Source organism: Lonchura striata, chromosome 2, assembly GCF_050655825.1.
Source record: "Lonchura striata isolate lonStrDom1 chromosome 2, ASM5065582v1, whole genome shotgun sequence".
NCBI lineage: Eukaryota > Metazoa > Chordata > Aves > Passeriformes > Estrildidae > Lonchura > Lonchura striata.
Genome location: NC_140704.1, coordinates 45,951,961 through 45,965,220, shown reverse-complemented (window position 1 = coordinate 45,965,220; position 13,260 = coordinate 45,951,961). Strand labels below are relative to the sequence as shown.

Sequence of the window (13,260 nt, the reverse complement as noted above, 5' to 3'; positions counted from 1 at the left end):
TAATAAATACAATACTAAAAAAATTAAAAGCGCCACAAACTTGATGGTGACTATATGGCAAATAGATATTTCTATTTTTATTCTGCCAATAAAAACCCTTTTAAAGCTCACATTATTATACTGACATGGCTTTCCATGGCTTGTAGGTAATTTTTAAGCATCTCTAAATGTGGAGGAGAGTTTATTCACCCTTCAAAGAACTTCTGAGAAAGCCAGCAGCCTTGCTTTGGGCTAGAACTATGCAAAATTGATAAGTAACCCTGAAGTTTTTACTGACATCTGAATTCTGGATGTAGGAGGTACACCTTAACTTTCACCTAAAGGAACATATCATTGCCAGTGTATTTAGCAACTTCAACAAAAAGTGCAGGAAGTATAATAGTAAAAATAATCATTGGTCAGCTGTTCAGGTATTGGGCTTTTTCTGTGGGTTGCAGTAGAAGTACACACAACTTTTCTCTCTCATTTCTCACCTTCCTGATAGTTGTGAGCGCCATCTGGTAAGGCAAGAAATGGCAAGTACTTCCATTCCTCTGGTAAACTGTGGCTGTCATGTCCTTCTCCAGGTTTGAGGGGAGGATAGGAAAATTCAACCTAAACAATCAAATGAAAAAGGGGAGAAAAAGAGAGAATACATTACACTTACCATACAAGCAGGCCTCTGATTCAGCCCAGCACTTTTTCCTGCCAATATTATGGGGAAAAAATTGTTTTCTTCCAACTAGCATTGCTTGTCTCTCCCTTCAATGCACCCACAGACTGACTTGTGTGGTTTAACTAACAGGCCCTAGGCAGATTTGGCTTTTAAAGCTAATTCCTTTCCCTCAAGAGAAATGAAAAAATGTCTTCAAGCAGAAAACAGCGCCCAAGAGCTGAATATCTTCTTCCCTGTGTGCACAGAGCCAGCAGCACATTGCCACACCTGCAACATCATCAGATTTGGCTTCCAAGCCCTTCAAGTGCTTATGACTAGGTAATGCTAACACATGCAGGCTTCTCTTTTACCCTGCTAGACATTGAATCATCTCAGAAACTATACTAACAGTAAAACTGATTTATATATTTTTATGTCTCTGACTGCAACATGTTCTACACAAAAGTATCTCCTTTTCCTTTCATTAAGAAATCCTGCTTTTCAATTTTGCCTTTAATTTAATTTCCATTTTCCTCTTTTTCCTAGAAATCGGGACAACCTTTCCATTTCTTGCACTACATTATACATCTACCACAGATCCCCACAATCAGCTTCTTTACAGTGCAATCTTCTTTTCCTATGGAGACCCCTTTGGGTTTCCAGCCACTTCCACAACTCTTTTCCAGATGGCATTTTTTAATTCATTGAACAAAATCTAAACACAGATTTCTCAGCAAAAGAAAATTTTTATTGATACTGCAACTTCTCTTCAAGGATATTTAGTTAGTAAGCAAAACTAGTGAGCTGTAAAATGTATGTACACATGGAAAATAAAAAGCATGACAAAACAAGCATATAAACAGTATTTGATGGATAATGAAATAAAATAGTAATAATTACTAATAGCAATAATATAGTAATAATACTAATAACAACATCAAAAGAAAAAAAAACTGTGAAAGATGAGAGTACGAAGGAAAAGTGAAATTCTTCACCTTAACACACGATGTCACTGTCTACAACTGTTGCCAACTTGAGAAACAGGTACAAAGGACAAGAAAACATCAGAAGAAATCAGCTTTGATACTTGTATCAATTTCAAGTTTTCTCATTCCTTTTAATGGTGGGTCGACCCTGGCTGGACACCAGGAGACCAAGGCTGCTCTATCTTGCTCTATATCTTCCCTCCTCACCTGAGTAAGGGAGAAAAAATGTAATGAAAGGCTGATGGGCTGAGCTAACGGCAGGGAAGGCTCACTCACCAGTCACTGTCATGGGCAAAACAGACTTGGCTGGGGGAAATTAACTTTATACCAATAAAACAGAGTAAGATTATAAGAAGTAAACTCAAATCTTGAAAATACCTTCTCCCCGCCCTGGGGTGGGTTAATTCCTTCCTAGACTTAACTTTATTGCTGATTCTCTACCTCCTCCCCCAGCAGTGCCGGGAGATGGTTTGTGGTCGGTTCATCACACATTGTCTCTGCTGCTGCTTCCTCCTCAGAGGGAGGATTCCTTCCCCTGCTCCAGCATGGGGACCCTCCCCTAGCAGATTGCTCCATTAACTTCTCCAAAGTAAGTTTTTCCCACAGGAAGAACTCATTCTCCATGAACTGCTCACCAGTGTGGGTCCCCTCCACAGAACACAGTCCTTCAGGAACAGATTCCAGCACAGGTTCCCCTGTGGGGTGACAAGTCCTGCCAGGAGCCTGTTCCAGCACGGGCTTCCCAGGGGGCCACAGCCTCCTTCAGGTTTCCATCTGCTCTGGCATGGGGCTGTCTACAAGTGGATCTCTGCTCCATCATGGACTTCCATGGGCTGCAGGGGAACAGCCTTGCCTTACTGTGGTCTTCATGACAGGCCACAGGGGAATCCCTGCTCCAGTCCCTGGAGCATCTCCAGCCCTTCCTGTTTTGCTAGCCTTGGAGTCTGCAGGGCTGTTTCTCTCACATACTCTCACTCCTCTCTTCCCTGACTGCAATTTGCTTCTCTGGAATAACTTTCCAGAGAAAGGATCCCAGAGGCGCTACCACCATCCCTGATGGGCACTGACCACCAGCTCTGGGTCTCTCCTTGCCTCTGTCAGACATGGAGGAAGCTTCTGGCAGCCTCTCAGAGAAGCCACCCCTGTAACACCCTGTAACTATGAGGAATCCATAGAGTCTTTTAAACAAAATACGCTCCTAAGAAAAAAAAGGAGCATCTGACTTCTAAACGAGAGACAAACACTGGAATTAGCATCCATTCAGGGAGCAGAGAAACTGTCAGCCATTTAGTACACACATACATCCTGAGAATAAAGTGACTGAAAACACTGTTTACAAAATTATTATTAGAATCTTGCAGGAATAACTTTAGTAATAAATATAGCACAGTTACTAAGTTTAAAACATAGATAGTCAAGGAGCATCTACACTTACATCCTGACTCAGGTATTTTATTTCACTGCATGGCTAACAGTGAGGGATTCAAATTCACCTCTGGAGAAGCTTCTTTCTAACAAATACAGAAGAAACCCTGAGTTCCTTAGATTCCAGCAAATGCCTTCAAAGCATCATTCCTGACAGGGAAATACTTTAAGTAATGATTTAAGACATCATTGTTTCCAAGCACCTTCAGAATTACCATTGTATTTTGCACTCTAGCCAAATAATGTATTAGGAGACAAATCTAAAGGAAAGGTGTAAGACGAGTCAAGCTACATGAAAAACATGTATTCACTAAGGAAACTCCTTTTTAAAGCCCAGAATAAAGCTGAGGAATCTGGCTACTGTGTTCTTTTTACAGTGTGAAATTTGATGAAGAATTACTTTGTTCTAGCTCACAATATGTTACCAACACCTCAGCTGCTATCAGATAATCCCAGCAACAGGGATTTCTGCTGGTTCTGTCAGTTCCAAATTCAATAAACTGTACAGGCATTAATGATACTGATGATAATCTTGTTTTCTATTAGTTGTCTTCTTTCAAAAACCACTTTTAATATAAATTTCTGTATGCATGTGTGTGTATAAGAGAGAAAACCATAAAACTCAGCCAAATCAAAACTAAAACTGCTTAAGTGGCCTTAAATACTCTATTTTATAGATACACTTTATGACAGTCCTGATTTACACTATGACATAACATTATCTCTCCTCCTTCCCAAGAGGATCCATATGGGACATAGTCTGGTTTCTAAGGAGGAATCACATTCATGTAGTTCAACAGAATTGCTGCTGGCCAAAGTACCAAAAGCGTGGAAGTAACAAAGAATCAGGAAAAAGGACAATCCAACAGAAGAAGAGCATGCAATGCCTTGGAGGACTTCCTTCCATCCCTCCCCCAACTTAATAGTTCCCAGCGATGAGAAAGTTTGACTTTTTGATATTAAATAAGCAGTCACTGCAGGTGGGACTCATGTCAGCTGACTGTATGTCAAAAAGCAAGATCTCCGAGGCAGTTTTCCTAAGCATTCTGCAAAGTCAGCAAAAACAGACACCTGCAGAGGGTGATTTATCTGATCTGTTTCTTCTGACCACCTCTGAAGAGAGCTAGCTTTAAGTCTAACTTGCAGATGACTGACTTAATGCAGACAAAACTCACCCTGTTTCCCATCCTCTAGATGTTCTGCTTGATTTCTCTAGCTCAATTTGCAGACTTGCATCAATTGCAGTTAGGAATCCTTTGCATGGAAATAAACTATTTTTAAACCAAAGCATTATAAGAATATAGAGGAGGCTCAAAAAATTGGCTAAAACCTCACAGTTCTTGCAAATTAGGAAACTGAGCAGTGCATAGAGGTGGTAATTATGGGGTAAACAAAATTTCAGTTCTATCAGTTCTGAGTTTTCAAACAAATGAAGTCCCAGTAAAAACCTTTCTCAGCCTGCATGTGCAAATTACCAAGCAGCAGTCCTAGGGAAGGCAACTTAAAAAGTTACTTTCTTATCATTTTCCACCTTAAACTCAAGACAAACCATGACAGGGGGAAGAGGTGGGACTACTTAAGAGACCTGTCTCACACCTCTTTTTCACCCTCTTCACAGAATGAAGAAAGAGGATCTCATTTTTTATTTAAGTATAACGGCTTATTATGTAAATCCATCCACATATGCATGTGCATGCATAAACATGCACATAAAGGTCTCTACATGTCATTAATATATGTATTACTACAAAAATGCCTGCAAATATGAGAAATAAAACCTTTCATAAAGCCCAGTCGTCAACAGGAACAAAGATATACACACAAGTTTTTAGGGCCGAGGGCCAGAGAAAATTTTACAGGTTTTTGTCTCCTCAATTGAATTAAAAAAGACTCCTCAACAAGATGAAATTCAAATTCAAAGCTGAACTCCCGAGAGACTTCAAAATAAACTACATAAAACATGAACTAGTATCTCCATGCATTTCTTACTCTTCCAAGTGTCAGGGATCTTCATTCCATCTGGAAATATTGGACATGCCTGTCAAGGGGTTTTGATGGCAATGCTTTTTGCCTGTTCAAACTGTCATGTTCTCTAAGCAGATGGGTTCTGATGGATTTCAGAACTAAAAACAATACAGAAGATTGTCTTGAGGTTTAGGGGAGAAATAAATGTGTTCTTCACTACACAAAATACTTCAACTCTTGTGAATTATCAAGTTAAAATAAAATCTATTTTTTAATAATCTCTTAAATAGAAGTACAACTGAATTTCTCTAAGTAACATTTTTTGTTTTTATGGAATTTTGCAGCATTAACTAACCTTTAATATGCAGTTTGTATTGAATCCAACAGTTTGGATGCAAAGCACCAATGAACACACAATTCTAGTGGAAAAAAACATCCAGGCAATCTGGTTTTCTTCCTTGTCTTTAAAGGCACTTCCTAGCCAAAATAAATTTACTACACATTTGTTAAGTCAGAATAGGAAAACATGAGAGTAGGCAAGGAAAAGTGCATTTAAGTTTCTACACCTAAGAATAAATATGATAGTTGTTCCTTAAGAAAAATGCATTGACAGTATCTTCTATTAAACTGCAAATACACAATCAGAAGAGAGGTTAAAAATGACACCGATAAAAGAGGAATTTCCAAATATATGGGTATGTCCAGCTAAACTATTCCACTAAAACATTTGACAGGCAGTTGGCATTAATTTCACACTCAGATAAGGTTGTTCTCCTTATCTGTGAAAAGTGCTTAATTGTTAATCAAAGCAGAATCTTCAGTGAACACTAAACACTAATAATTTAAAATGTGCTGGCAAGTCATTAAAACCTTCCTATCCTGCCCACTTCATCTACTATCACATTTGAATAATAGTTACAATATAAGCTCTCCACTTTAGTATAAGAGGTATTTTGGAAGATTTCTCTTCAGATAAGTTATGAAAAACCATCGGGACTCAAGTAAATTTTTGCACTGTTACAATGCAGAGATTATTTAATCTTAAAAAAATCTAAACTCTTTAGAATGACAGTATTATGTTGAAGACCCAGGATGCTTTCAGTAAGTTACAAAATCTAAATTACAGGAAGCAAACTCATTCCATCCTCTAAACAATTGCTTTGATTTCTCCCATTGCTTTGACTACAACAAACAGGTAGGATAATTGCTTGAAACGAAGAAAAGGAGATCAGCAAAACCCACTAATTACATTCCTATTTAGAAAATATTTTCCTTTCATAAATCCTTACAACACATTTAATTTCAAGGATACCAGCCCTTCCTCTCTAAAAAAGAAAGGTAGAAGTATGCTAAATAGAGTATAACTGCAGCAGTAATCAAAAAAACCCAATAGATAAAAAATTACACCTAAAAGTTGATACCTCTTTATAAGTAAGTCAGTATTTGTTCTTCACTTGAAGTAGGGATTTCTAAAATCAGTTTTCACAATGTATTAGTCCTTGCATAGCCAGACCCAGAGAAGAACAGCACAGCAGTGACCTTATCTGGATCACCATAACAACTGCAGCACAACTGCAGCACAAATGAAAATCTAAAAGCATTGTTTCTCATTCAGCACTAAGAACTATTTATTATTTAAATAACAATCGAATTTAAATTACAAACCTCCCCCATTTTTGCAAGGAAGAACCAACAGATCAGGATCTGCAAGCTGAAGAGTCCATGCACATAGCAATAATGCCTATGCAGTAATATAATGACCTCTAACAGCAGAATTTAAAATATACGTTATACATTTATATAAATATGAATATTACTAACAACTATATATAATACATGTATATATGCATACAAAAATATATATGAAGAATGCATGTAATACTTACTTACATAAATATATTTTAAAATACACTATATATACAAATAACAACAGCAAAAGAAATCACTGTATTACAAGAAGGCAGGGCATAGTTGTTTCTATCCTTCCAGCTCCTGAAACTGGTACTTCCTCACATTTCCATATGGCTAAAGCCATAGAGTGGCCACTTACACAAGTTCTAAGGCACCATTTGTAGGCACAATATCACCATTCAAATTTGCTTCAAAAACTTTGACTAGGTTAGCAAAGCTCTGACTCTTACTGAGGCTCTTGAAGGATAAAATAACCCGAAACATCCAAGTCTTTGTTTTCAACATGATGCTAACATGCATTCTAGACACTCTTTCCAATTATTTAGCACTTTATTTTTATAGTCATAGAGCTCAAGCCCTATATATGTACTGTGCTTTGGAAGTTTGGCTCTTAGTAGTCTCTTCAAAAAGAGAAGAAAGAAACCACGAAAAACACCACCAAACCCACACTCCTCCCAGAAAAGGAACTTAATACTACTGCAACCATTCCAGCCAAGGGGGCTTGCTTGGGAATGTTGTGCTGTCAAGACAAGATTTGTACCACTACAGAAAGCAAAAATTCATATAGGATGAACTCTGGCAAGAGACAACAGCTTCCCTGATTAAAGGAGTGGGGGCACCCCAATCTCTACGCCTAACAAAAACGTCTGTCCAACACAGCAGCCAGTGGAGACCGGAGTCAGCAGCAGCCAATTGTTCACCCACAGATCAGCTCTTAATACCCATCTTAGTGCCCACGGGCTCTTAATGAGCACACCCAGCCACAAGGACTGTGGCATTTCCCCTGTCCAGGGACAGCACTCCCACCTCACACAGAGACTCAGACACAAAGCCTGTTCCTTAGCTCTGCTCCATGCCCTGGCTCCCAATAGCAAGGAGCTGGCAACAAGTTGACAAATGCTACACTGAATCCACCTTCCTGTGGAACAACGCGAGGACAGGACAGCAAGCATGCTTCTAAGCACTAGGACTCATGGGTTTAGAAATAGCCACTGTGTAGTCCAAGCGAGCCATCACTTGGTCTTTAGGAGCCAACAAGCATTCTGGCTCTTTGCTACAGGACATCTGATGGGCCCAGAATTGCTCTCAGTGAATTTGCTCCTTCCTCACAAGTTTCAACATCAGAATTACTCCTGAGACACCAAATCTGTTTCAGTCTCATTACACACAGGAGGCTGAGAAGGTGAGCAAACACAGTAACACAATGAAGCACAGAACACACTCTGTTCTCAGTGACCCCAAGAAAGCAGGCAGGCAGCTCCTTGTCCTTCCCCCAGCATGCTGGGGCAGCAAGGAACTTGATTTCACACCTTGTACCCGCAACTTTCTTTGCTTTTAGAAACAGCAGGCTGCCTATGTGTATTAACTCAGCATCTCAGACAAGCTTTAAGATGGATTACCAAAACTAGACACAGACCATCAAGTCAGGTGATATTAGGACAGGGAACACAAAGTGGAGCCTTGCAAGTTCCAATTTATTCCTGTTGGAGTGACCTCTGTTCAGTGGTTTTACAGCTTTGAACCTCCCTCTATTCTACATATATGTAAATTACATTGCCACCTCTAGTGCCAAGAGCCCAAGCACTATTTGAAAACATTCTGAACAGGTAAACGAAAGGTGCAGCAGAAATACAGAAATACATGTTTTATAGATTTGGCATTAATTCACTTATTCAAGAGAAAGGCTGAGATTCCTGGCACAGGATATTTAAATAACTACTCAGATGTTATGACACATACAAAGAACAGACAAATCATAAGATGAAAGTTAAGTATGATGACTATGGGAAGCATTACATAACTGCAAATGGGTATTTAGGAACCTTCTCTCAACTTGCACATCAGGGCAACTATGAAAAAATATCCAGTATGTAATCCTTTCTTCAGTATGGAATACTTCACTTCCCAGGCAGCACTTCACAGAAGTGACTGCAAGATTATCGAAGTACAGGGTTCTTTGAAAAACTAAACAAAGAAACAAAATAAAGAAACAAACAAATCAACCATACCACAAAGTTCTTCTTGAACGCCGAACACTAAATATTATGTAAGTGGATTAAACAGTTATGCAAAAAATGGAAGTCATCATTAACTCTACACAAGAGATTAGAATCTTCAGTATTGTTTATAGAAGTACATGTGTACCAGCAATTCATTGTGTATTTTAAATTATTAGCACCTCATGCCAATTAGAGTAGCCTTACAAATAAAAGCTAAAAGCCTCTTTAAAAGTTACAAACTGTTGAGCATAAAATCCACATATATTAGACAAAAGACTAATCTTTGATACTTGATGTACGCTATGATTACCTTTATTAGAAGATTTCATGCTCACAATGGTTCTTTAAAGTGCTTTAATATTATTAAAGCAGGGAACAAAACCAAAGGAATTGTGCTAATGTTTATAGATTATCATCAATAGAAATAGGAACAAAGCACTTCAGCTTGATTTCAGCCTAGTTCCTTTTCACCTTATTTTTGTTTCTGTCATTCCATTAACAAGAGATCTTGCTTAATCACTAGACAAGATTACCTATTGCATAATACCTGCATACTGTGCTCCCCCGAAACAAAGACACAAGGAAGTTAAAGTCAACAAAGCATACATTTCACTTGCATGTTTAAGAGCATCAAGCACATCTAAAAGAATCACAGCAACTACTGGAGTGACAAAGATCAAGAAGGGAAAAAAGTAATTGTGTAGTAAAGCAGAGTCTTGGAAGAAAGGCCACAAACAAAACAAGGACTAAGACAGGCTGGAAAGTGCTCCCCTGAAACTTCCCACCCATGGAATCTATGGAAGAGAACAACTTCAATATTTTCCTCAAAAAACATGCTACAAACAAGAGTGAAGCAGACCTGGAAACGTAGGCAGTTTGCAAGAGCTGATAAAAAGTGCAGACTGACCTTGCTCATTCCTTAGAAAACTCCTAATCCTGCAAAGTCAAGCCTCAATTGCCAACATTTCTGCTTAAAGACACCTGCTTCCTAGGCACCAGTGAAAAAGGCCATGTGCGTGGATTGTTCAGACCATGTCAGGTGCCAGTTTCTGCAGATGACAACAAGGACCATCTTCCAGAGCTCAAGTATTTGAAGCTCTCAAATGATGAAGATCACATACACAATTCAGGAAGAATTAAAGGACATTCTTCCCTCTCAAGTATTATATTCAGGCTCTTCTGTTAAACTGGGCATTAGCTGTTTCACTCCTGATCTTAGGTTTCCTTTGCATACCAGGAAGAAAACCTCTGGACAGGAAAGAGAGGGAGATTCATCTTCAAGCACAGTCCACACAAAAACAACCTCACAACAGACAAGTACCCAGACACTACTTTGGAGGAAGCAGGCATCACATTTACATTATAAAGTTCAGTACCTTGAATATCCTTACAGCAAACTTTAGGATTCCATGGAAATTTGCCTTTTGCTATTTACAGTAATTCATTCCCATGTCTGTGGGAGTTTGAAATGTCATCTTCCACAGAAGTACAGAGAAGTGGGTCAAAATACACTGCCGTTATTTCACAGATCAAAGATCCTGGGCAAACAAAACTGATCAGCAGAGCAAGCATTCCTGGACACACACCTTACTGCCTCACCTTCCCTACCACTCACAATTCAATTTTTTGCCACAACACAGTAAGAAATGCATATGTCAAAGAGAGTCAAAAGTAAAGCAGAATAATTTTAAACACTTAAAAGGGTATGTGAGAAAATGGTCACCTGCTGCACAAGGTCAGCAGTGTTGTGCTCAACTGCTCAGTTGAGCAACTGCAAAAAAGCTGGGCCTTGCCCCAAATAAAGTGAGATTCTGTGTGGCCTCACTGGTGGTGACACAGTGCCCAAGTTCACTCAGATGTGATTAGTTTTGAAGCCTTGCAGCATCACGAGAAGGTAGGGATTGATTGTTGTGGCAGGTCAGGCACTTCCTCAGCAACCAGCCGGGGGGGTTTACAGGGACTTTGTGCCTAGCTCTCCCCAAGTTTTTCTAGCTTTCCTGAAATGCTTCCATCCTCTCCTTTACAAATACATCCGTTTTCATTTTAACTCTGCCTTCAAAATGAATCATTTCTAGAGTACTTGTGACATTTTAAGCCTTCCTACACCCTCAGAGGCTATTATCTCTCTGCTTCTCCATGTAAATAAAGCTTGGAGACACAGCTCAAGTGATGGTCACAGCACATGTGATCACAACTGGAGAACTGCACCTCAGGACTTTCAGTCTTCTACCATGACTATAAATCAAAGGTCTTTCCATGTATTTTCAACACAGTTTGCATGTTCTAGTTAAGGTCTGTTCAGGTTGCATTTTTCCTAAAGACAAGGTAGGTAAGGACCTTCCACACTAGTTAATGCTTTCAAAAACAGAAGTGTTGTAAGGCAAATTAGGTGCTTTATCACTCGCCTGTATTCAGAGAAAGTGTTTTATGACTCAAAAAAAAACTTTTCCCTTTTTTTGCTCCCAAATCACCTGTTATTCACTACTACAGTTCCTCAAAACAACTGAGGAATTTGTCTTCAGCAGTTCCAGAAGAAAGGCACAAATAGTTCTGAAGTCCAAGTCTTACCACCCTACACTGAAGCAGATCAACAGAACCTGGTGCAGTAGGTAATGAGTTGAGCAGCTACAGATACTCTAAAACACATCAGACCATATCTGTGGCAGCTTTCCCTTATTGTCACTTTGTGCCCCAATGCTTTTGTGCCTTGAATCCTACAGAGCCTGTGAAGTGCGTAGAACTTGTACTGCGCCAAAACCGTGTTTTACATTTATGGGCAAGAGTTTGAGCAACTACATACAATGAAGTGCTGGTTTTGCTGTTACTTTTTCCTGAGGCCACTCCTCTTATCCATAGCAAAGGGAGATCAAAAAAGGGATTTTTAATGTTTGTAATTTCATTTCAGATGCATGAAAATCATGATTGAATGCATACTGCCCATGAGTTCTGCCCACTGCAGGACATCTACTATTTAATGACTCACTGAGGAGGGTTCCCATAATAAGTCAGCCAGCATACAAAGCCAAGAAACCTGACACCATTCCTGCTTCCTGCCAACTGCCATTCCCTTCCTTAATGGGCCTGTTGAAAGTGTGTCAAATACTAGGTGGACCTAGTAGTTTGCAGCCAAGTTTTTCCTCCCATCCTCTGGACACTGCCATAGCTACCTCTAATCCTTAGCAAAAAGAGACAGCAACCAGCACTTTTTGCATATCTCCTTGGATTCACAGCAACTCAGTAACTAAGGAGTCCAAACAAACAGGATGGCAATCTGCTCATGTAGACAAACAAAAGCCTGCAGGTTCTCTTTCCAAAGGTTTACTCCATACTTGCTAGAGAAAACTCCTCCCAGTGTGCTCACAATTTTTATTGCTTTAGTTTTCAGATAACAGAAAGCCTTCCTGACAGTGAGTGGCAACTCCCAAGCTTTTAACAACTGCCTGGGTAACTGGATCCCCAGACATAACAACGTAGATATGGCAAAACCTCACTTTTGTCTCTTATATTCCAGCAAAATGACCCCCAGTTAAACAGTCACCCCTTGAAAAGAGCATGAGGAACAACTGTGGCACTCACACTCCTAGTCCAAAGGCACACAGATTATCTGACTCTCCTTCTCTTTGAAAAACAAATGCATATGGATTGTTTTTCAAGTCTGTGAAAGAAAAGGATATTCCTATACATTTCCAAACTGCACATCAAAGCCTTTGCACGTTACACATTTCTTATCCTATAAGTTAACCAACAGGAAGAGCTGTACATTTCAAGTGATGAAGCTTCAGAAGCAAAGGCAGCTAATGAAAGAACCTAGCATCAAGAAATCCACAGAAAATCCTAACTCCACATGCATCTCCTAGTAAGGTGACAGAGAAAAGACGTGGGAACAGAACTAAAAGGAGCCTTCTCAGGCAAGCCAGGTGGATTCCTGTTAGGCAGCCTAGCTCTATGCTCTTTCAATCTTAACCTTTCCACATTCACTCTGAGTGATATCCATTTGAGCACTGTTGCAGGCCTTTGTTTTTCTGCACTTCACAGTTTCAGGTATGCAGCCTGCAGCGCATGCTCAAGCAGTTCATACCAACTGGTTCTTGTGCCAGCGCTCATTTGGATTAAACATCTGGGTTTTCCTCCTCATTTTTAACTTTCCAACAGTTTCTTGGAATGCAACGACATGTAATGCAGTGTATCAATGAATACTTCAAAGGCCATTATCAATACTTTTAGGGTCATTGAGAGCAGCTCTGTGGAGAAGGATTTTGGGGTGACAGTTGACGAAAAACTCAACATGAGCTGGCAATGTGCACTTTGCACACTGTAGCCCAGAAAGCCAACCATATCC

At 39.5% G+C, this 13,260-nt stretch overlaps 1 protein-coding gene across 1 annotated transcript in view; it reads right to left on the bottom strand.

Annotated features, from left to right (window-relative positions):
• Nucleotides 1–13,260, bottom strand: part of AVL9 (AVL9 cell migration associated) — a 37,609-nt gene that overhangs the window by 21,396 nt on the left and 2,953 nt on the right. Inside the window, exon 2 of the mRNA XM_021553268.3 lies at nt 474–594. Within this exon, the coding sequence (XP_021408943.3) occupies nt 474–594 (121 nt within the window). The remainder of the gene's footprint in view (nt 1–473; nt 595–13,260) is intronic.